Below are 24,947 nucleotides of genomic sequence, written 5' to 3'. Positions count from 1 at the left end.
TATAGAATTCATAATACGAAGTTACATTTTTTCCCCGTGTATTTTAACCCTTTTCAGTGATTTTCTCCATGTGAATAATCAGATGAGGTGCCCGTTGTGATGAAGAGTTTGTTATTGTGTATTGCAGTCTGGGCTATTGGGTTTCTGCAAGTGATAACAGAAAAGAATAATAAAGAAAAGAGGCTTCATTCCTTCTGGTCTTTTCAGGATGAATCTTCAAGTCATGAGTGTAACCAGCGCATGATTCTTCTTTATGGTGTTGGTAAGGAGCGTGACGAAGCAAGACATCAATTGAAGAAGATTACCAAAGACATCCTGAAAATTCTGAATAAGAAGAGCACTACTGAAACGGGTGGTAAATGCTTTAACAGTGCTGTACGGTAGCCTGTAGAGAAGATCACGGGAGCTGAGGTGCTCAGCAAGTTTGAAGCTGTGCATGTTGATCATTACCTTGGCTTTCCTCCCCTTGACGATCACTGGGTGAGGTGCTGTATTCCCACAGCACAGAGTGCACCTGCTGTGCCGCGGCACTGGGACAGGAGAAGGCTGCTGTGGTTAGAAATCCCTGCACTGTGGTTAGAAATCCCTATTTAGCATCATAGCAGTTTGGCTGTCAACACTGCCGTTAGGCTAAAGCCTGGAATATGAGATACTGGCCAGCCCTTACACACATATTCCTTACCTTCCTAGTAACACAATGTGACTATTTGTCAGTTATTATTGAACAGCGCCTTCTTGCACTGGAATAATCTTAAAGTAGCTTTTACATTGTTACCTGCTATGCTCTGTATTTACCCCAAGTATTTTTGGAAAACTGAGAGAAGAAGGGTTTTATGTAGTCATGAGTGAAGCTTTAAATTTTTTAACTGTGTTATAAAGCAGTAATATTGCAGAGCTACTAGGGCTCCATTAGATATAAAATAACCAAAATATTTTTATCTGTTAAGTTGGGGATGAAGGGCAAAAAGCCAGGAAGAACAAACAAGAAGCATTTCCAACCCTTGAGACGGTGTTCACAAAACTACAGCAACTGTCATATTTTGATCAACATCAGGTGACATCTCAGGTACTTCCCATGTATAAAATTGTAGCCTTTTATATTCTGCTGTAGAGAGATCAAATAGGAAGTGAATCTAGGTTTTTAGAAATGTTTTGTATGTACCAAGAATTTTGAGTGCACTGCTTCTTTGAAGGCAAGAGAAAAAAATGTACACTGGCATTTTAGAATATCTGTTTCAGTAGGTATTTGGTGGTTTGTTTTGGTTTATTTGGACTTTTTTATTAATTTTAAGAAGCTTTGAGGGCTGTTATAGGCGTCATGATTTTTTAAGTGAAAAATTTGAAATCAGTTTTCCATTTCAGTTAATGTTATTGTTTAGGGATCACTGGTAAATTAGATACCTGTCAGTCAATCTCTCGTGTATGTAAAAGGTATGTTACTGCATCTGTGTGCATGTAGGATGGTGAGCTCTTTTCTGTGTGTTTGTGCAACAAACTGACTGTCTCTTTGAGAAACAGATGGATAGTACAGTTTGTTCTTTTTAAATTTATAGTTAACATTTAGCATTAAAAAACTATGTTAGGGGCTGACTTGAGAAGGTAACTTATTTTAAATGACAAGCCCGTTTTTCCTGATTTGTATCAGGACTTGTGTGCAAATGTATCTGCATAGGTTTTCATTACTTCTAGTTACTGTTTTAAAGTATTTTTCAATAACCTCAGGCTAGCCTAAGAAACAAAGTAAAAGAGGTTCGTGTTTGATACTTAATTTATAACACATCACTAGATCTGGTGTTTTGAATGAATTCATTACATTTGTTTTGTTTGCAGGATATCGTTTGAGTAATTATTTCAATAAAACAGCACAACACAGTAGGATGAAAATAGATTTTGTCTCTCCTTTAAACAAAAATTGAATTTTAAAAAGATCCCACAGAGTAAAAAAGTAATTATTGTAGGTATTAATATCAATTTGACATTTAGCTATAAAGCAGTAGACCAGCATGTTTCTGCTTTCTCTATGTAGCAAATAAAAGTGTTACAACTGACTTGCATGATGGTAAAGATATACTCTGTACTTATGCATGATTTGTTAGTGCTTTTATCTGCAAAATGCTGTAATTTGCTATTACCAATTAACAAATTTAGTACTTTTGGAGCACTAGTGTATCTGAGAAGTCGTCAGTTATCATACAACTTTTCAACATTTATTTTCACAGATCTCCAGTAATGTTCTCGAACAAATAACTAGTTTTGCCTCAGGAACATCATATCATCTTCCCTTGGCTCACCATATACAACTTATCTTTGATCTCATGGAACCAGCACTGAACATCAACGGACTGATAGACTTTGCAATACAGGTAAGAAGAGTTAATTTTATTAATACGTTCATCAGGACAAAGCTGTGATACATTTTTAAGTAAAATCAGGAAAAAAAAAAAAAAGAAAAAAAAAAACACAAACCAATTATATTCTCCTGATCTGCTGTCATGAGACTTTCTCTCTTTCAGTTTCCTAACCTCTGAAAAAACTACCCAGATACTTCCCCTTCTGTCCTACTCGCTGACCATTACGGGCAGTGAACAGATCTACTTTATTTAAAAAAAATAAATATATATATATATAGTTAATAAAAAAATGGATTATTTTAGCACAATATATTTTAGTATGGGCTTCACTGTTTCAGGCGCAAGCATCTTATTACACTGTAAAGCATGTAGGTGCCAGAAATATTGTGTTCTTCTGAAAATAGTTCTGAGGGACATGTTCTGTACTTGTAACAGTTGATTTTGCTGCCTCTTTCCTTTGTTCTTTAGTGAAAAAGATTTTGTTTTGGCTTGCCATGTAGTATTTCCTTAATTTATTTTTTTGAAGTTGGAAGTTATTTTCAGCTGTTTGTTTTTGTGTATGTGTTTTTAGCTGCTGAACGAGCTGAGTGTTGTGGAGGCAGAGCTGCTGCTGAAGTCATCCAGCCTGGCAGGAAGCTACACAACAGGACTGTGTGTTTGCATTGTTGCTGTCCTGCGGCGTTATCATGCCTGCCTCATTCTCAACTCGGAGCAAACTGCGCAAGTATTCGAAGGGTACGTGGCAGCTACACTTTTCCAAAAAAGTATTTCTTCTGTTCTCTTCTAAACAAAAAATGTGTGTAGGTTCAGGTAGTGAGACCAAGCAGTGCATGGCACTGGAAGCTGCTGCAGCATTGCTGGAAGGCTGCAAGCAAGCTCAGGTCTGTGCTTGCTCTAGTGCCGAGCAGACGGCTCAACTGCAGCCTGCTCCCTCCTGCTGGTATGACCTGTGCCCTTGGTAGCCTAGGAACAGGTGGGAGTTGTATATCTCAGTTTGTTACCCATTCACTTGATTCTTCCCTGGGCTCCCCTCCCTGGAGGGAGTTCTGTCCTCTCTGGAGCCCATTTAAACTCACAGGTGACACCAAACTTCAAATGAGCCCATCAGTTTGTAGATGCAACGTTTGTAATCGTGTTACCTAGCTAATGGGGTTTATACAACATGTAACAGGATGAGATGCGTTTCTAAGCTGTGTTGGAATGGACTCAGAATGGTTTCTATCTTTGCAGGTTGTGTGGGGTGGTCAAGCACGTTGTTAATCCCTCAGAATGTTCCTCCCCAGAAAGGTGTATTTTAGCTTACCTCTATGACCTGTATGTATCCTGTAGTCACCTGAGAAGCAAGTTTGGAGACCTCTTCAGGTGGGTGGTAACGCGATTTTTCTTATTACTGCCTAACCTGTAGGCTGATGCAGACTCCTGTTTTCAGTTAAGTTTGCTGTCAATGGAAAATACCCCATTGCCTTTGCTGCTTTACCTTTATGGATGAAATCCTATTGCGTGTGCCAAGTGTGGCAGCACAGCATGTGGACCTGAGCCCGTGAAGTCCTTGTGTTTGTGCCAGTACCTGCCGTGGAGGAGCTATTGCTGGGGGCCCTCCTCGCTGTGCTGTGGTTAGCAGTGGAGGGAGCACGTGTGGTGCAAGGGCAGTGGGGACCATCGGCACTGGGTCAGCTGCTGCGGCAGCCGTGACACAGCTTGGGACCCTCCCCCTGCCTTCACTTTCATAGGTTTTAATGGAGCTGATTTGTTTTCCGTAATACTGCAAGAGATTGACCAAAATTCTTCTAACATTGGATAGAAAATCAATGAAGTTTGTCTGTGTGGATGCTGTTCCCAGCTATGGTATAAGATCTAACACTTGAGACAAACACTCCTTAGACTATTTTGTGTGTGAAATTTATGTTCTTCTCTAATAGTATATTTCTATGTTTCCACTCCCACCACCAAATAAAGCAAATTAACATATAGGTATCGCTAGCCTTTATTATTTCTTGGTCTTTTGTCATAATTTTAAATGCCAAAACATGACTTTTATGTATCTTTTCTCTGTTTACTGACTTCATCCTTCAAAAAGTTGTCAATTGTGTCACATTATTACTAGATATAGGGGGGAGGTAAGTTAGATAAGTTTTTACATTTTCCTGTAACTAAGTCTGCTTACCGCTGCTGCAGTTTGTTGTGTCATAACAAATGAGGAGGGAGAGCAGTGTTACGAAGCACCATTATAGCTCACTGGAAAGGCCTGTGGTGTTCTGGGAAGTTACTGCGCAAAAGGAACGTGTGTGGGTTCCTTTATCCAGCCACTCACCATGGCAGTAGATGTCATAGAAGCTTCTTATAAAAACGAGATTGTGTACAGAATGGTAATCAAACTAGAACTTTCTGACCCCACATGGTATGTTCAATAGTATTTGTGCAAAATACTTTTTTTGGGCAACTCTCTCTTTTTTGGTCCTCAGTAGTGCCTGTTCTAAGGTGAAGCAAACAATATACAGCAATGTTCAGCCTTCAAATTCCAATCTGCTGTGGGACCCAGAGTTCATGCTAGATTTTATCGAGAATCCTTCAGCTCATAGCATTAACTACTCAATGCTGGGCAAGATCCTGAGTGATAACGCAGCCAACCGCTACAGCTTTGTCTGCAATGCACTAATGAATGTGTGTATGGGGCATCAAGATGCAGGAAGGTAAGGCAAACCCTTCTGGAATTGGAACTGTATGGATTTTTACATGATACAGGTGAGGCTTCCTTTCGCCTGCTTGCTTTGTGTCTTTGTTGCAATTGTTTTCATTCATTACTCTTTGTGATTGCTGAAAGCTTATTTTGTCAGTTTCCCTTCACTTTCATTCATTAAATCAATCTGCATAGTTTAACAGAAGGGATTAACGAGTAAGAAGTACTCACTGTAGGACAAGCAGTAAGCTTTTTGTACCAGTAGGTGTACTGCTCCAGGTAGGATGGCCCAGCACAGTGTTTAACTGTTAGATGCCTGTAAATGAAGGAAGGTTCTGCACTAGGTTGCTTCCTTCTGATGCAATTGATGTTTAAATCATTAAATATTGTAATTTAATTTTTCATAGTGAAATTCATCTTTGTGTGTAATATGTAACATGTCAAAATCTTTTGTATAAAGTATTAACTTTTATTAAATAGAAGCTACTAGAGTTATAACGACTGTCAGTTATATTTTAAGAGTAGTTTAGACCTCATGGTGCATGGTTCCATCAGCTCTCCAACAATTCAAGTTTAGGATGAGATCAGCACTTAGCAGGTTTTCCTGCTTTGTTTTGCTGTGGCTGTCTTCTGACACCAGCAGGTGCTGCCTTTTGTCACCATACCGTGCAGCTTCTGTCTGATCCTGTGTGTCACTTCTTGGACCTTACGGCTGTTAGATCTTTCTAGATGATCTCAAGGTACAGACAAGAAGTATTGTGAAGAACTCGTGCAGTAAAATTACTAACATCAGCATTGAGGTTTCCACTGACAGTACATTTTCTGTCATAATTCATACATTCTTTTCTCAATTGCTTCCTCTTTCCTCTGTATATAGACCGTCTTCTTGTGCAAATGCGGCGTTACGGTGTTGAAACTTTTTGCCCTAGTTTCTTGTTCTGCAGTCCCTGATGCAGGTTGAAGTGGGCACCAATTTTGGATCTAGCATTTATCCTGCCTCCAGGACCTTATTCCTCTTAAACAATGAAAATCACCAGAATTTGCTGTTCTGTTCCAATTATGTTCCAATTTTTAGTAAGAAATTCTTAATCCTGATAGTTAGGCCTAGGTGCAGCAGTAGCTGACCATCTTTGTTAAGGTTACTGACAGATCACAAAACCTGAGGAAATGGGGATTTTTTTTCTTTTCCTGATTGGCTTCTGCCCAAAGCGTGTGCTGTTCCTGTACCCTTCTCCCCGTCCCCAGTCTGAAGCCATCTAGGAGATGGGGGGCACCTTTGGAGAGCAGAGCAGCCAAGCAGCAGCGATTCTGTAGACCAGCAACATCCACATGTGGCTGAACGAGTTTCGCTGTGGAACAGGGAAAAAATAACTTGCACTGGGATGAGTCAGCTCTGCTCTGTTTTTTGCCGTGTTACCCAACTCTGAGTCACACACTGAATCACACGTTGCACAGTGTGCAGTCGGTCAAATGAAATCCATTCATGCCGTTTGATTTCGTGTCCCTCTCCTTCCCCCTAAGCAGCAGCGCTGGGCTGGCGCAGTGCACCACCCCAGGGGCTGGGGCCATGCACCACCTACACTGCTGCCTGATGGCCTGTGAGCGAGGACAGAGCTGCTGCCTGCAGGGCCGTGCTGAGCACAGCCCCGCGTGCCCAGACAGGGAGGGAGGGCATCCGTCTGCCGCGGGGGGCTGCGGGCGGCGGGGCTTTGGCTCTCCGTCCCTCTTTTTGGGTGGCTCAGCACAGGCAGGGGAGCGAGTACCAGGGCAAGGTGCACAGAGTTGGGCTCACAGAAAATAAAGGTCCCACGCTGCTGTGTGTGAGTGCAAGCTGCGTGTTGCTTGTAGGTGCGGCAGTTGTCCACAGCCGAATCGCACTAGGTTACATGTACTAGGAGCGTAATCACCTTTGGGCATTACCCTCCCCTTAAGTAAGGAAACACCGGTTCTTCTGTCAGACATCGATTTCCTTTGACCTAAATATTAATTGTATTCAAAAGATCTTGCTTCTGTATTTGTTTTTCTCTTCTCTCATAGGATTAATGACATAGCAAACCTTTGTGCGGAGCTGACGGCATGCTGCACGGTGCTGAGCTCAGAGTGGCTAGGGGTTGTAAAAGCTCTTTGCTGCTCTTCAAATCATGTGTGGGGTTTCAATGATCTGCTCTGCAGCGTCGATGTAAGTCCACACTGTCTTCTAAAGTACCTGTTAAACTTACTTACCTCAGGTGCACTTAGAGGTATAGTAAGGTCTCCATTCAGTGCATAGTGCTGGGCACAAAGTTGGTCCTATGTCCATCAGTTTTCAAGGCATTTCATGAGGTTCCTGATTGATTTTTATTCTTCCCTACATCTTCAGCATGAATGTAAAATTTGGGCAGCGCTTAGAGATTTCTCTTTGTCAGCATTTTTTTCTTACTTTATTATGGAATGTTACAGAATATTGGAGGTGCTCTTGGAAAGGAGCAGATGTTGGCATACTTTTCCTGAAGTGCTGATGGATGTGTAAATAACTGTTTTAAAGACCCCGTGTTTGGTGTTGGTTCTTAAATTGTAGAGTTTGTGGTACATTTTGCTGTTCTTAACTCAACTGGTATAAGTTACCATAGCCTTGTTAAGTCAGCAGGATTATGGTGACTAACGTTATTCAATATCTGATCCAATATATTGATCTGCAGTTTAGGAACAGATTGCAGTTGTGTACACTGGGGACGTATTCTTGTCCTTAAGCTAAGGAATGAGTGTTGGTATTATCAATTTTTATAGAATGATAAAATTGTCCCAGGTTTTTATAGGATGAGTGGGTTTAATTTTGGAATTAATTTGTGCTATTTGAAATAGGTCTGTGTTAAAGTTTAGTTCAAAGCTATCATTATTTGTCATTAAAAGTTTGGTAATGCACTAAAATGTGGAGACAGATGCATATGTGTGTACATTTTGCTCTTTATTCTAATATTTAATTCTTTAATAATCATGGCAGCGAGATGTGCACTGCCACGTGAAGCATAGCAATGTTTTTCTTTCCAGGTGAGTGACCTGTCATTCCATGATTCCCTGGCCACTTTCATTGCTATATTGATTGCCCGACAGTGCTTTTCTCTGGAGGATGTAGTTCAGCACGTTGCACTGCCTTCTCTTCTTGCAGCTGGTAAGAATGTATTCAGAGAAAAACTTAGAATGAAAAACTTAAGACTTTTTAGTGAGCTTCCAATGACTGAATAAGTAGTGAAACGCCACCTGTTGTACATTACAGCATGTATGTCCCTGCAGTTCGCAAAAGGAGTGCTGCCAGGTTAGATCAGAGAACCCACAGCTGACAAGTGCTGTCAGATTTGTTGACAATGCTCTGTCCTCTTCTGTTATGCAGTATCACCAAATGTCTGCCAGATCTACTTGGGTTGTGCTGTGAAACATTTTGGAAGCTCACCTGTTCTATGTATCCTCTGTAGCCCACAGTGTGCATTTCTCTCTCATTTCCTTCTGGCATCAATTTTCTCTCTGACACCATCTTTGCATCCACCCTGGAGTACAGCAGCTATGGTCCCCTTTGTTGGTCACATCCCATTTCTTTTCATTTTCTGCCTGGATTTGTTTTTCTTATTTCTTCATTGACTATCAAAAGGCAGTTTAGCCATGTATTCTCTTCTGCCATTAATTAGGTCCCTTGCTTAACAAAAATCATACTATTCTTTCCTGTGATTTTTTTTTTTGTTTGTTTGTTTTTTAATGACTGAAGGCCATAAATGCTGATTCCTGTTGATGAAATTATTGTATTTACATTTAAAATGGGGCTGTGAATTAGAACCTTTCCAGGCCTGCCAGCGTGACTTGTGAGGTCCTGGGTAGATGCCCTATGTCCATGTCCCATATTCCATAGCCTGCGGGGATCCAGATGCTGAGCCTGGGGCCAGGATGACCTGTCGGCTTCTCCTACACCTCTTCAGGACACCCCAGGTCTGCCTCTTTCCACAGGAAACAGGTAAGCTGCCTGCTGCATGGTCCTTTCATTTCAGAGAGTGAATCTGGATGTTTTTGGGTGGCTTCAGATTTCATGTGTGAAAATATCCATGGTGCAATTAGAAATTACAGCCTGCTTAAAATTACAGATTTTTCTCTAGTTAAAAGGTGATGTATACTATTCTTATTTGTTGGAAAAATGTCCTGTGTGCGTCCATGCTGCATGTGGGTCATCCTGCAGTGATGTAGAAACTGATAGGAATACACATAATGCAGCTTGGTAGCCTTGTGTGTAAACTGAAATTATATGTGATTTTAAGTAAGGCACAGTAAAACATCTAGTCCAACAGAAGAAACACGAGGAAAACCGTCCTCAAAATCCATTAATGTATCTTTCCTATTGGATTTTTTTTTAATAATTTTTTAAAATTTGAATATTCTGTGGTCTGACTTGGGTGGTTTTGCCACAGACCAAAAGAGGAAGGAACAGGGCAAGGAACAAGCACCTGACAGTTAAAACGAAATAACCATTAAAATAACGTGTGTTTTGACTCTTAAGCATTTCAGAAAACTTGATGACAAGACTATTTCTATGGCAAAAATAACCTGAAATTATTTTAAACTCTTAAGTGACGTCAAGTTTTTCCATCTAAAAGCAGTAGTAGCTTCTTTTTCAACATTCTTCATTCAACAGAAATGAATGAACCTCACTTAACAAATCTGAACAAAATAAGTAAAGGCTGTGAATACTGTCTGAATAACAGAAATACATTACGTGGCTCCAGGCTTCCCTAGAAATAGAAATTAATTTAAATGGAAAGGGAGAGTCATGTTAGAACTCTAGCAGGTAGTACAGATCAAACAAGATGTGACTACATTGCAGACTTCTATTGTGTGTGGCTCAGTTGACCATTTCAGAAAGGTGGTAGATTTGTCTTTCCTTTCTCCCTCCCTATCTTTCAGTCTGTGTATCTTCTCCTTGAAGTCAGAAAAAGCATTCACTGATGGCTTTTGCAGTCTGCTTCTAAACTGTGGGATTAGGCTTAACCGTGCAACAGGCGTTTATATTAATTAATTTTGCCTCATGAAGACTAGGTAAAGGAAGTCATTTCCTACATCTGTGAAGTCAAAACCAAAATACACTTCAACATCTCATTGTGGCTAAATTTGCTGTTTATATAGAAACAGTGAAATGACTGGCTTCTTTTTCTATTTAAGTAATTATAACTTATTTTAATATTTGATATTAATACATCACAACAATGTGGCATGGGTTAACCCTGGTGGGCAGCTGAACCCCACTCAACTGCTCACTCACTACACCCTAGGGGAGTAGAGAATTGGAAAGGCAGAAGTGAGAAAACTTGTGGGTTGAGATTAAGACGGTTTAATACATAAAACCGAAGTTGCACATGCAAGCAAAGTAAAGCAAGGAATTCATTCACTACTTCCCATTGGTAGGCAGATGTTCAGCCATTTACAAGAAAGCAGGGCTGAACATGCATGATGTTTTTTTCGGAAGACAAATGCCATCACTGACATGCCCTCAGTGCCCTGGCTGTCCACCCCCCACCAACTTCTTGTGCATTCTCAGCCTCCTTGCTGGTGGGACAGTGTGAGAAACAGAAAGGCCTTGACTTTGTAAGGACTGCTCAGCAGCAACAAAACCATCACTGTTATCACCACTGTTTTAATTTCAAATCCAAAACATAGCACCATGCAAGCCTACTGCGAAGAAAACAAACTCTATGCCAGCCAAAACCGGAACACCACGTATCCCACTTGATTTTAACGACTTACCCTTTGGTCTTCAACTTCAGTTATGACATTCGATTCTTCATTCAGTTATCGTGTTTCTATAGCTGTTTTGGATGAAAAGGAATTTGTACAAAGGAAATTTTAGATGGTAAAGCATAACCATTTTCCAAAAGATTTGCTCTTCTTTCCATAGGGAAATTATTTCCTGGAATTCGTTCTTCTTGTGATCGTCACCTCTTGGCTGCTGCTCACAACAGTATAGAAGTGGGAGCTGTGTTTGCAGTCTTAAAAGCAATTTTGATGCTTGGTAAGATTATGCAGAGTCATGCGTAATGTTTTTGCTCTAGGGCTTGGGTTAAAGTTGTACCGTGATACTTCACATATACTGGGAAAGAAAAGCGCCGGTGACAGAAGAAAAATGTAGATGCTGTCTGTGCTTCTGTAGCATAAGAGTAGTGTTTCCCCCACAGGTCAAGAGACAGCATTTTTCTCTGGTGAGTCAGCCCCAGCTGATGAGCCTGTAAGCAGATGTGGCTTTTTAACATTTTGACCTCCCCTGCCACCAAGTCCCAGTACGCTTCAAATTCAGGCAAGTCACGCTCAAGAGGAAATAAGGTCTCAGATCACTTTTCCCACCTTTTTCTGTGCTTTCCACGAATTGTGTCTGTCAGTCATTGAGAAACTTAAAAAAGAATCACTGCTAAGCAAAGCAACTCTCCATGAACAAGGAGTGTAATATTTATTCAAACAAATAACTATCTCAGAGTTTTGATTTGGCTTAAGTTCAGGTAAAGCTCTGGGGAACTGTGGTGATGTGTATTTTTGGAGCTAAGTAAACGTCCAATTAAACAAACAAGTTCTCCCAGATGTGCATATACCAACAGAGGTATACCTCCAGCTAGAGTACTAACATTATGTTCTCTGTTGGTCAGTGTCTCAGTACTCTCAAAAACCTCATAGTCCTTAACAACATGACTATGTTGGGAAAGAAGTTAAGGAAATAGCTAGCAGAGATGGACTGATAGATTGAAAGTGAGCTTGAAATACGTTTATGGCCATTATCTATGTTCTCTTGCACTTCAGAGTGCTGAGATCTGCTATTTTTCTTCACTAATACTGTGCAGTGTGAACACTTGCTGTTTCATCCCTACACAGGGACATGGTTTGAATAGGGTCTTGGTGCAGGGTGATAAGAAGGAAGATCTGGACACACAGCTTATTTGTGTCTTCACTGCAACTCACATATCTGTCAGTTTACACTGTCAGTCTCCTTATTTTAATATTTTGCTGGTAGTTGTCGATTTTAGGAAGAAATCCTAGCATAATGTATAAGCAGAGGCCATGGTGTGGAAGTGGATGTTTAAAAAAGTAAATATTTAATGTGGTGCTGAAACAAACCATTTCGCCTTGTCATGCCATGTTAGTTGATGTTGGTGGTAAACTGAGAGGTTTTCTAGGGGATAACTATCATATATGGTCAAACAGGTGTGATCCACAGGAGTTTGTGCTGACTTAACAATTTGGCTGTATTATCCTGCTTCACCTGCACGCTCCTGGAAGGCCTCACAGACTCTAGGGTGTTATTACATGCAGTAGTGTGGGCTATTTTCTGCTATTTTCTCCACTTCTACATGCTGTAGTTGCATCTACTTTCTTGTCCACGGCTGCAAAGCCTTAAACATCAGTTTTAACATAGACTGTTACAGGTCTTATTTTTTGCATCATGTCCTAACTGCTTTTCCTTGCTCCATTGGTCACCCCTGCTTGTTTCAGGCAGATGGTGGCACAGAGCTGAGCTGATGCCTTGCAGGGAAGATCAGCTCTCCCATGTTTGCCAGGGCTCTCTCACCATGTGCTGCCCTTTTCCATTCCCATGAAGGTCCATCCTTCTGGTGGAAAAGTTCATAGTAAGACAACTGAGGGTACCATCAGTCGAGACTTGTCTCTTGATCTATGGAGTGTTAATAAATCAAAGTAAGAGAGAAGACTTGGAAAAATCAGACATCTGAGAACAATGAGTAACCCAACACTTCCTTATCTGCCAAAGCAAGTCTGTGCATTCGAAGGTGCTCCACTTTCCTGTGGAGCACGGCGGTTTTAGTTGTGCTTGATCTGTATAAATGTTTTTCTGCTTCTGAAATATCCACCAAAAAGATACCATGCAAAATGAAGCAAGCAGGCAATACTTTGGCCGTAGCGATTTTCAGATCACTAAAACTTACTGTTTTTTTTTTTTTAATTTATTTTTTTTTTAAAGAAAAAGCTTTACTCCTGTTACTCCTGTTTTATTCCTCAGCTTGCCTGTGCCTGTGCAGATGTCCCTGTCTAGAGGCATGGGGCCTTGGGTAAAGTTCACTCTGTGCTTGTGTCCTTTGCTCTGCAGGTGATGCCGAGATTGGCAGCAGCAGTGTCAACACCTTGAAGAGCGAGGACTTCACTATGAGAGGCTTATTAGAAGACCTAAATGAGGATGAAATGTGGGGTTCCTCTCACACACTGAAATCATGTGGAAAAGCTGTTTCCATAGAAACTGCTAGTTTAAGCGAGTATGCTAGATATGTGCTAAGAACTATTTGCCAGCAGGTAATTTGTAAGAACTACTCTTCTGTCTTCATTTAGCGAAACAATGGTATTTTATTTGAAAAGGATAACGTATTTTGGTATAAAATGAATGCTGAAATATTTAAATATTTGACTTCTCTTTGGGTTTCCTGTTTTGGAGCAGAGACATTTAATAGACTGTTAGTGGGGGAAATAATGGCATAAGTTGGTTGTTAGCGTCTCCCTATGCTCTATCAGATCTGAGGTATTTTTCCTGCCTGACTCTCAAGCACTTTGAGAAGACAGTAGGACCACTCCATCAGCTGTCTGTTCAAAGTGCTTTTACAGTAGTCTTTCTTTTATTACAAAGTTGCTTTCAAATTATAGAAGTTCTTCAAAGCTCGGAAGAAATTAATTTTTGAAAACAGTTAACAGTCATACTTTCAGGTGGTACTGAATGACAGATGACGTTTCTAATCTCAGATAAACCATATTTCCCTTTAAGTTTTGCATATAGAAAATCACTTTTCTGCTTAGCTTAACGAAAGGTAATATTTGAACATTGAAACTATCTTCTGAATCTGTTATCTGGTTACTTACAGGAATGGGTTGGAGAACACTGCTTAAAAGAACCTGAGAGGCTATGCACAGACAAAGATCTTATTTTGGATCCTGTTCTTTCAAACAAACAAGCACAGAAACTTCTTCAACTTATCTGCTATCCTCATGGTATTAAAGAATGCACTGAGGGAGACAACCCTCAGAGGCAGCACATCAAACGCATACTTCAGGTAATGCAGTGGAGAAAAAGAAGGTGCAAAAACCACCTGTGAGGTAGTAACTCAACCTGTCATTCAGCAGCAGCACAAAGTGATGATGATTTGCAATTCCTGGTGCAACCAAGCGTTAGATTCTTCTTTAAACATTATATGTGCTCAGGATCTCTAGTCTTTGCTGTAAACATCTTACAGAATTCTGGTGCCTCTACTTCTGATTTCACAGTTTTGGAGGAAACAAGTGTGCTGCATGCTCATTGTTACTGTTTATCATTGTCAGCCGTTAAGGAGCTGCTGAAAAGGGAGCTGCTTTTGGGGATGTTTAGGTGGAGATGCATACTGTCTCAGTAGGGCTCTGTGACAGCAGTGGCTTGAAAGACACTCCTGCTCTGTGGAAAAGGCTCAAATGCAATCCACGTGGTCCTAAACTGATTGCTTCTTTAAATCCAAATACTATAGGACTATTTCATTCCTCAAACTTACAAAAATGGATTTTCTGTGAAATCTCAACTGTGTCGAGTCAACAATAGCCAGACCAGGACAAAAATTGATTGGTGTTCTGCAAAACAATCACTTTAGCTGCTTAGTTTACTTTAATCATGTCTAGATGGCCTTGTACTAAATACAAATGTGTCTATTTGGATGACAGCACAATGGTTAAATATATTTATTAAAGAAAATACTAATTACATTTTCTGTATTTGTATTTAACTAAACTCATATTTTGCAGAGAGCAGGATTTTTATTCAGAAAAGTTGCACAGTTACTGAGTAATGGTGGACCATTAATGTAGTTTCTTGAGTGGGTCTGATATTCTGGAATGCCATTAGATTATTAAAAAGAGTAGTGATTGTGATGATCTGCTTATAAGAAGGCTTTTGCATATAATACATTCAATTATGAGATATTTCTTCCCCTCGCACCTTTGAAGTGTTGACACCTGTATTTGTAATGTTAATTCTTTCACAGAATTTAGATCAGTGGACTCTCCGTCAGTCTTGGTTGGAGCTGCAACTAATGATCAAGCAGTGCATGAAGGAGTCTGTGAGTATTTGTTTTCAAACTTACTTTTTTGCATTAAATGTTTAGATAAGACTGTTAAATTTTAACGTAGTCCATGAGCAAACATACCATGAATGTGCTAGTTTGCTTATGTTTTACTGTAGGGTTCTGGGTCTGTGGCTGAAATGAACAGCTTGTTGGATAATATTGCAAAGGCGACAATAGAGGTGTTTCAGCAATCCGCTGATCTAAACAATAACTCTTCTAACTCTGGTATAGGCCTCTTCAATCCAAACTCTGTTGGAAATGCTGACACAAGTAATACAAGACAGAATGGTAAAAAGACATTCCTAAGGTATTTTCTGTAGCACCTTTTTAATTATTTTAGCCAACGTGATGCTTAATTTTGCATAGATTGCCTAGACATTTTGCACTTGAAGCAGGGATGTACAGAAATGAGTTACCTGAAGGTTACTTCTATTTACTTTTGTTTAACAATAAATATAGTTGCTATTCTTGAATTTTTGGAAACCAGAAATTATGATTGTTCAGTCCACAGTAGTTACTCCAGACATGTTGTGCCAACTGCTCTATTAAAGCAGTTCAGTTTTTTAACAGCTAGTACTGGTTGCAAAACTACATGGATATTTTGGCTGAAATACGTTTGCTCTGTTTCTAGCTCTTCTGAGAGGCGAGGAGTATGGCTGGTGGCTCCCTTGATTGCAAAACTGCCTACCTCAGTTCAAGGTAGGGTCTTGAAAGCTGCGGGAGAAGAGCTGGAGAAAGGACAACATTTGGGGTCATCTTCTAAGAAGGAAAGAGATAGACAGAAGCAAAAGAGGTATGACCTTGGGAATTCTCTGTTAACAGAGCTGGAAGGTATTTTTGAAGGAGGGGTATACTGGGCTGGGTTTTTGCTTCACAAGGCCTCATTGGCTCACTTCTTTGGAGCAGTAAGTTATCAAACCGAGACAGGTTTCAGGTTTCATTTAATCTGAAAAATGCCATTGGTTTCAGAAGACAAAATGTGAAAGCTTTGTAACATGTCTTCCAGTGGCTATTCTGCAGCTTGCTGATGGGTAATGTTGGAAATTAAAAAGGACAATCAGAGGGCTTGTTGTCTCTTCCCTTCTATGGTGGTAGGCCACTTCCTTGCCAGTAAGATACCATAACTGTCCTAAGATGTCACTTAATTCCTGTGGAGAGTAGTGGAGCTTGAAGTTCATCTCTAACTTTTCCAAAGGAATGAGAATTTTAATGATTTAATAGTTATTGATTTTTCATTTAGTAAAATATTCTTGTACAGTGTTTATTATTTGTTTTTATTTTGTTCCAGTTATGATGTAAATTACGTTAAACACTCTACACAACAAAGCCTCTTAGCTTCAAATACTGACCGTCTTTCTTCTTGGAAAGCTCTTCCAAAGTACACTTATTAGAGAGAAAGCAAATCAGTTCTTAAAGGCTCAGGGTTTTTGACTGTTACATATGATACCACTATAAGTTTATTGTTCTTGTGTTATTAGTGAGCATTGTTATTCATCCTCCATGTTTCTCATGCTGTATATTTTCCCTGAACAAGGGACCAATAATTGGGCATTACCACTTTATAGTGCTCTTGCATGTATTGATTTTTGACGTATGGTTGTCATTAAATTCTGTGAAACCTTTTAAATCTGCTCTTTTTCAGCCTCTTCCAACTAGCTTATTTTACCCATAGGGTTAAGAGATTTATTTATTTTCTTTCCCTGATAATTGCTGTATGCCTGTTACTCTGTGTCAGGTTGGACCCTAGTTCATTTGTGTTCTCTCTTTAAGAAGCTTCTCATGTAACAAATATATCAGTCTAGAGAGGTTTGCCGTGTTCAGTTTTTGAATTAAATCCTTGTCCTTCTACTTCATTTGTAGTACCTGCCTGTTCCACTGATAGACAAAAATGACATCTTGCTTTACGGATCTCTTTGCTAGGTATTTCCGGGTATTTCAGCACTCTTCTGCTATTCACTGGCTCTCATGCAATTTGCCAGTTTTTTTTTGCATCAGTAAAAGGGAGTATGGAACCTCTCTCTGCTTTCTTTTTGTATGGGAGAGATCATGTATAGAAAACCTAAAACAAGAATCTCTTCAAACCACAAATAAAATGCTGTAGAAACTGTTAAGCCCTTCCTCTATGACAGGTCCCGTGCACAGAAGTAAAAGCATTTAAAAGGTTGTTATAACTGCAACAATAAATGACTTCACCAGCGCCTTTTTGAAACCTTTCAACCTCAATCAAAACCAAACTTTCCTACTCTGTTCATGACAAAATCTTATACAGGGTATTTGTTGTATCTTTTTTTCAAACCCCACTTTGTGTAGCAAGGATAACTATTGTGATAATAGTTATCTTGCAAGTTGTAAATTTTTCTTATGGAAATGAATGAGTAAATGAACACATGTTCCTACCATGGGTGTTCCTCAAATATGAAAACAAAACAAACAAACAAACAAACAAACCTGTTTAACATGACTTCCATAATTGCAGACTTTCTAATTTGCTTGTTTTACAGAACCTAGAGATTTTGCCATTCCTTAATACTAGTTGTCACATAAAATGCTGAAGTCAGGTTAACTGCCAAATGAAAATAACTGCTGAAATGAAAATTTACAATAAATGTATGTGTGTATGCATGGATACGTCTCTATTGTGTTTAAGGGTGCATGTAATTTTCTAGGAGCTTACGTATCTAAAACTGTAAAAATCATTGCACGAACTGTTACTCAAATACCTTTGCTGACGTTTTTTACTTCTCTTCTACTTTACATGTTGTAGTTTCAGATTTGTCTCTGTTTCTTTCAGTTTGTCTAAATTTTATGTTCATAATGGATACCCTTTACTATATGTATGTATGTATGTATTCTGAAAACCTTTACAAAGTTTCCTAAAAACGTTTAAAGCTGCATCTCAATTTACATACACTAAACCCGTGTAAGATTTTAAGTGGAATTTAGGTGGCTTACATTCTAATCAGTGCTTGTAGGGGAACCTCGAGATTCACTTCAGACCACTAACATGGATTAGAAACTTCAGCTGCCTAGTCTCCACTACAATTATCTCCCTGTTTAATGAAAGTAGTCTTCAAATAGCATGCTCTGTTTCTGAGTCAGTCCTTCAAGTGTTCATGTAATTCTTGGTCATTAAATGCCTTGAGCTAGGTGGGTTCTCAGCAATGGCATGTATAACGTGTGCATTTATACTGGCTGGTGCTCTTCCTATTTACGTGCATGTTCTTTTAATTTGTCATGTGAGACTTTAATTTACTAAAACAGAAACAGACATAGATGCAGGCAATGCCACTTCCAGAGGGAAAAAATAGACAAAACAAGGAAGGTGGTGAAGATTTGGGGGGTATTAAAGTAATGTTACTAATTGACTTCTGTGTTTGCTTCTCTTAAAGCATGTCTCTTTTGAGTCAGCAACCTTTCCTTTCTTTGGTACTTACTTGCCTTAAGGGACAGGATGAGCAACGGGAAGGGCTTCTAACATCACTGCAGAATCAAGTTAATCAGGTAAAACAAGCACATAACCATAAGCACCCTTCACTGGATGTTTGTGTCATCAGTTTTATGTTTATAGGACAGTTTCAAGCCAGGAAAATTATAGTGCATGGCCTACCAAAAGGAACAGTCCAAGGAAGAAAGAATGGGGAAGTGTTTTATCAGTTTATGAGAGTAAATTTTTTATTTTTTTTTTAAATTGTTATGGAAAAATCTATTGAACTTGAGACTGGTTTCAGTTCATTCCAGGAAACACAGTAACAGATGCTTGTTCTGAGAGGAAGAGTCTTCTCAGTCTCTAGCTTGGTCAGAAAGAAGTTTTTGTAAGTTTGAAACTTAACATCTTTGGGAAAACCTTTCATCTTCTTCAGCTAGTACAGTTAAGTTGTGAGGTTTTTTGTTTGTTTATTTGTTTTGCTCTTGCTTGTTTTGTTTTAACATTGCTAGTCCCAGACTAGCCTATTGCCCAGAGAAACTATCCCTACAACTTTTCCTTCACTTATGCTCATTCACAACCTCTGATTCTGCTGTAGCCTCCTTGTTCCCATCTGGTTGATGCTGTAGCCTACATGAATATTGCTAGCTCCTAGAGACGGTCCTGTAAGTGAACATATGCAGTACCCAGTGTAGTGGGAATACATGTATGTTTCCTTTTTCTGTCTCTAGTTTCTCTAACTTACTGTGGCAGTGAAAATTGATACTTGTAGGGCTGTTATTTGCCCATACTGCTCTCACTGCAGGTCTAGGCTCAGACTTTGGTTCACATCCTAGTTAAATTCATTCCTTTTGATCTTTTTTTCCCTGGTGTTACTGCCACTTGGATTCTTCTTTAGAGGTATGGTTTCTCCTCTGAAATGCAGCTGGTCCAGATTCCCTAAGGTTTTGGTCCTTTCTCATCCAGAGCACCCAACAGGATTCTGTTGGGAAGCTGCATCCAGTACAAGAGATCCATTTATATACATATGGTGAGCAGTTAAATAGGATGTTTGAACTCTATTTTTAATAAATGCATAATGAAGATCCTTATTTTCTTTTTGCTACAATAGGAAGATCTAGTCACATAATTGATAGCAGAGTATTAACCCTGTATAAATTCAATTTTTACCTTCCTTTGTTGTATTTAATATGGTCTAAGCTTTGAACAGGCATGACGATAAGAAAGGTTAATAATCTTTTATGGCTCCTCAGAGGTAATGGTCACAAATACTTAAACTTGAAGGGGAGAAAATTCCTCTACAGGGAGAAAACAACCTTACTAAAATGGTTTCTTTTAGATCCTTAGTAACTGGAGGGAAGAACGGTACCAGGATGATGTTAAAGCTAGACAAATGATGCATGAAGCCTTACAACTTCGTCTTAATTTGGTAAGAAAAACTTACGTGCTCCTTCTGTTGGTATAAAGAGATGTAGCAGCTACTTGAAGTACATGGTAAGGTGCAAGAACTACTGTGTCTGGGTAGTGCAGGGGCCAGGGCTCCCAGAGGAAATCCCAGCCCCGGGCACCTGGCACCTCCACCAGGACGGGGACAGGCCGAGGTCATACCGGGCTGTCAGCCTCTTGGGGGGGTGCCAGGATCCGGCCCGGTGAGGAGAGGCATGGTCAGACACAACCCTGGTCTGGGATTTCTAGGCAGGGCTATGGTGATGAGCTGAGGCTCCTGACAAGCTTCTGGGCTAGGGACAGGCATGGGGCATTGGGGTTGCCCCAGGTGGGGCTGGCCAGGGGCAGCAAAGGCCATTAGTGCTCCCCGTGCCTCAGTGTGGCATCACAGGGGATTCTCTGCTTTTCCCGTCTCTCTTGTTTCAGCTGATGCTTCCTGGCCATAGTGTTTGGGCATTGTTCATAGAAAATGAGTAGGAAGGACAGACTATGCCCAGTTCACACCTTGTTTTTGTGCTGCTTTCATCCTTTCAGTGGCACTGGAATATCAGAAATTGTATCACCTTTATTTAGATGCTGAACGTTATTGTCTACTGATGGGCTGGTTTATCCTCTTGTGACAAGCAAGGGATTTATGGAATTAGGCAATATAGCTGATCTTTTTGGAGGTCTCGGGAAATGTAATATTTGGCTGTTTAATTTACATGTGCAATTTCAGTTGCCACTACTTGAATATCAGTCGACTTAAAAAGTTTACATCGAGTCCTTCAATGTCCCACATCTCCTGAAACTTCTGTACTAGATGTCAGGGTCACTGCAGCTCATTTAGCACAGTGACGGAGGTGTATAGAGACTTTGTGTAAGGCCAAGTGAGGGAGCTCCAAGGCAGGAGTAACACTGCAGCACTGTTCTTCTCCCACCTCCTTGGAAGCTGCTCAGGTGCAACCAGAGGGGGAAACCATATGCTGCCACTGGCTCAGGGTAGGGGGACTTGAGCCAACGCTTGATATGGGTAATAAGTGGTTTATTACTAAAGCAGTAAGATTTTATCCCTTTGTAAACAATAAACTACATATGTAGTCGAAGGAGTAATCTTAGGCATAAAGTCAACAAGGTGTAGGAGCTAAAAGCAGGTACTGAGATTTGAAACAGTCTGTGTTTCTTGAGCAAGGTAAAATGTAGAAATAAGCTTTAAGCATTGGGAAGAATTGTGAAGTGAGACAACTACAGGCATAAAAAGTGAAGGATTTAGTGTGATTATAAACATGAAAAAAATATTTTTGGAAAGTTGTAAAATGGGGAACAGGCAAGATGATTCGAAGCAGATACTGTGTGCAGGGATAATACACAAACCAGCAATGCTGACAGTAGCATCATGGTAGAGCAGGAGGACCCTGGGCTGCAGTGCACCAGCGAGGAAAGACCAGTGTTGGTTTGCATTAGCTCCCTTAGGCCTCCTGTTGTGTAACAGGGAGATGCTTATTCCTGTACAGAGTTGGCACTGTCTGAAGGCTTGATCTGTGCTTGCATTAGCTAGAAGTGTTGTATCTTTGATATGTGGGGTTTGGGCTCTATTCTGGCTGGTTTGGAAATGATCTTGTGTTGATGCAGGTTAATCCTTTGCAGGAACAGTTCTGATGAAATGGTTCATTCTCAAAGAAAAGGCATGTTTTACAGTGTCATAAAATACTCGTAGGAATTGGGAAAAATTGTTTGTGGAGTCAAATACATCATGTAGCAGTTTTTATTTTCAGTCAATACTATCTTGTTCTTTAGGTCCCTTTCTCTATGCAGTGGATTTTATTGTCTAATTTTTGTATGTGGGGGGAAGGCAATAACTAAAAGGTTTTACTTCAGTACCTTCTCAGTTCTAAGAATCTTTTCACACGCTTCAAAATTTGTTGCGTCAAACATGAAAATGAAGATAGGAAGCTGAAGGAGCAGTGCAGTACTATTTTGCTTTTCTGTAGTTCCTTCATAGGAGAAGCTTTTTTTCTGAAAGAATGGGGTAGGGAGAAAAATGTGTTTAAGCTCAGTACATCAGAGTGGCAGTCAGCACTCAAGAACACATGGGACTGGATGGCAGTTTTATTCATAAGTAACACGTGATGAGGAAGCATGCATCTGTGAGATACATGCAGAGCTTTGCTATCTGCTGTGTTATTTTGCAGGTAGGTGGCATGTTTGATACTGTGCAGAGGAGTACCCAGTGGACCACTGACTGGGCACTTCTGCTCCTTCAGATAATCACTTCAGGAACTGTTGATATGCAGACCAACAAGTATGTCTGCGCTGTTAAAACAAGCTAATCAATGTCCTTCGTGCCTTTAAATCTAGATTGCATGGATGTTACTGTTATATTTTTCTTATTATTACCATATTACTGCTTGAGTGCAACTTACATGCTCAATGCTGGTCTCAGCTGGGGAACATCTCTATCTTGGAAAGCACTGGAAACACTATTTACACTGCTCCTTAACAAGCATGTTTTCCTAGCAGTTTCCCAAACTGGAGCTGTAGTTCCTAATGACTATTAGCTCTTTGTGCTGTCTGTAGCTCTGAGCTGTGGTGTGTAAGATCTGTGTGTGTATCTTGACAGTTCACCTGCATGTATACACCGGGGCCGGTGCATGCGAGCTGAGTTGTGCGTGCATGCAGAAAGCACTGAAAAATTCGGCTTGTCTAAAGAGCTGTGTTTGTGCCTTTTGCTGTGAATATCTGTCCCTGGATCTCTTAGCAATGCGTAATTCCTCGGGTAACACTTGTAATTTTACTCTCAGTGAATTGTTCACAACTGTGCTTGACATGCTGGGCGTTCTCATCAACGGGACACTTGCCTCCGACTTGTCAAATGCTTCTCAAGGAGGGCCTGAGGAAAACAAAAGGGCTTATATGAATTTAGTGAAAAAGTTAAAAGTAAGTGTTACATCTCATCATTTTCAGCATTTCTTTTGAATCACATTTTCAACTTTTCATCTTGCCATTTCTAGTATCTGGGAAGGCCTCGGAAAAAGAGGAGAGAATGAAGTAGCACTAGTGGTAATAAGGAATGAAAGAAGGAAATTAAATAAAATAGGAATGTGAGGGTGGGGAGACAGTCTACCAAGATTTTCTTCTCATTACCTTACATTTAGGGACCCTGGAAGAGACTTAATTACTTTTATTCATGTTTGAGACACTAAATTTCTATTTAAATTGTATTATATAGTTTCTATATTCTGCTCAAACAAGAGATGAAATAATAACTTACATTCTTAAAAAACAAAACACAACAAGACCAGAAACTAACAACAACAAAAAAAAACAAACTAAAAAAATAACCAGCTCTGCAAAACCATTTGTTTAAATTTAGTAAAAGTACAGGGAAATGATTCATTCAGAAACTGGACATTTTCTAATAGTGAAAGCAGTGCAATGTTTCTCTTCCTTTTTTTTTTCTCCTTTCTGTTTGATTGATTGTTTTATTTATTCTTTAGAAAGAGCTGGGAGACAAGCGGTCAGAAAGCATTGACAAGGTTCGCCAGCTGCTCCCTTTGCCAAAGCAGACATGTGATATTATTACTTGTGAGCCAATGGGATCCTTGATTGACACCAAGGGCAACAAAATTGCAGGATTTGACTCCATTGATAAGAAACAGGCAAGAGTAAATGTTTACTTTCATCTAATTTTTTTTCATGATTTTTTGGTGATGGGAAATTCAAGCAAGCGGGTACAGCTTGTAGAGTGCATGCATTTACACACAGTATCAAAACCAGTATCGTATTTCTGCTGTAGTGCAGCTTTCTAATGCAGTCATTACCACAGCTTCAGCCTCAGCAATGCAATGTGTTAAACAAGTAGGCTCCCTGTGAGCAATGATGTGAAAGTTGAGTGATGCTGGGCTTGTAAGAGCAGCACTGTTAAAAAGAGTTGCAAACAACTGACTGTTTTTTTGTTACCAAATATATTTCTGTTTGAAATACATGTGCACTGTTTTTCTTGCATGATCCATGTGAAAGTTCTTGGACAGTGTGTGAAACCAGGACTGGGTTTATAGAGGGGCGCTCAGGGAGCTAGATGAGTCCGAGCAACCTGGTGTGAGTTGTATGATACAGCAGCACCACCAGCCCTGCATTCGCACTGATAATGGGTCTGTCCTCTTCCTAACAACTCACCAGTGCTTGCAAGTAGCCTCAGAGCTTTTGAAGTATAGGCTTCTTCAATGGAAACAATTTTATGCCACCCATGCAAGTTCAGGAGTTTGGATAACCTTTCACTTTTCAGTTTGTTTAAAGTTTGTCCATCAACATCTATACAAACTAGAAGTGAATGATGTTTGTTGCATGTCCTACCTCATTAATTCCACAGGGTACACGGCCAATTTGTAACTCCTAATGTAATGAGTGTTGACATAAGCTTGCTTGATTTTGCAATCTAGGGTCTTGACTGGTATCAGCCAAAAAGGAAGATTATGTTTGACTTGGAGCTGAACAGCAGCAGCTCTTACAAAAGGATTTGTTTTTCAAGCAGAATCCTACATCTGAGAGCTCATTTGACCTGGAAACCTTTTGATCTGTTACGTGCTGAGAGGAAGCTGGGGGGTGATCCTGCTTACGAAAGACAGGAAAGAAAAGGAAAATAAGAAGTGTGTTAGCTGGTTTGGAATTTTTGTCAATATAAAAGGATATGTATTTTTTAAGGTGAATTTATTTAGGAGAGAAGGGTGGAGCTTTTTATTCTTACCCCCCCCTTACTTAAATATGTAAACTTCTAGCAATCTTCAGATTAACTAGATTAATTATTTGACTTTTCCTCTGAAATGCGTTAGATGGAAATTGAAATATTTAACATGGCTACAAGCAAATAGTACTATAGAAATGTAACTGCTTTAGCTAGTGGTAGCCTTGATGGAGGTTAAAATCCCACCATTATGCACTTGAATTATTTTGTGGAGGAAAAAAACTGTTACTGGATTTTCTGACTCAAA

At 39.8% G+C, this 24,947-nt stretch overlaps 1 protein-coding gene across 8 annotated transcripts in view; it reads left to right on the top strand.

The window, feature by feature from the left end:
- Positions 1-24,947, top strand: part of MED12L (mediator complex subunit 12L) — a 155,191-nt gene that overhangs the window by 88,681 nt on the left and 41,563 nt on the right. For 4 of the 8 annotated variants that reach the window (XM_032193002.1, XM_032193004.1, XM_032192997.1 and 1 more), the window contains 20 exons: positions 208-355; positions 948-1,066; positions 2,220-2,363; positions 2,923-3,086; positions 3,582-3,713; positions 4,814-5,041; positions 7,066-7,207; positions 8,056-8,176; positions 8,906-9,007; positions 10,937-11,050; positions 13,127-13,326; positions 13,887-14,075; positions 15,030-15,104; positions 15,227-15,417; positions 15,742-15,903; positions 18,500-18,611; positions 19,874-19,963; positions 22,152-22,261; positions 22,761-22,896; positions 23,457-23,624. In XM_032193002.1, the coding sequence (XP_032048893.1) occupies positions 208-355; positions 948-1,066; positions 2,220-2,363; positions 2,923-3,086; positions 3,582-3,713; positions 4,814-5,041; positions 7,066-7,207; positions 8,056-8,176; positions 8,906-9,007; positions 10,937-11,050; positions 13,127-13,326; positions 13,887-14,075; positions 15,030-15,104; positions 15,227-15,417; positions 15,742-15,903; positions 18,500-18,611; positions 19,874-19,963; positions 22,152-22,261; positions 22,761-22,896; positions 23,457-23,624 (2,847 nt within the window). The remainder of the gene's footprint in view (positions 1-207; positions 356-947; positions 1,067-2,219; positions 2,364-2,922; positions 3,087-3,581; positions 3,714-4,813; positions 5,042-7,065; positions 7,208-8,055; positions 8,177-8,905; positions 9,008-10,936; positions 11,051-13,126; positions 13,327-13,886; positions 14,076-15,029; positions 15,105-15,226; positions 15,418-15,741; positions 15,904-18,499; positions 18,612-19,873; positions 19,964-22,151; positions 22,262-22,760; positions 22,897-23,456; positions 23,625-24,947) is intronic. The other 4 variants (XM_032193005.1, XM_032193003.1, XM_032193001.1 and 1 more) reach the window with 2 other exon arrangements.

The sequence above is a fragment of the Aythya fuligula genome, chromosome 9 (genome assembly GCF_009819795.1).
Source record: "Aythya fuligula isolate bAytFul2 chromosome 9, bAytFul2.pri, whole genome shotgun sequence".
Taxonomy (NCBI): Eukaryota; Metazoa; Chordata; class Aves; order Anseriformes; family Anatidae; genus Aythya; species Aythya fuligula.
The sequence above is the reverse complement of the archived record's forward strand: the minus strand, read 5'-3'. Positions and strand labels throughout refer to the sequence as shown.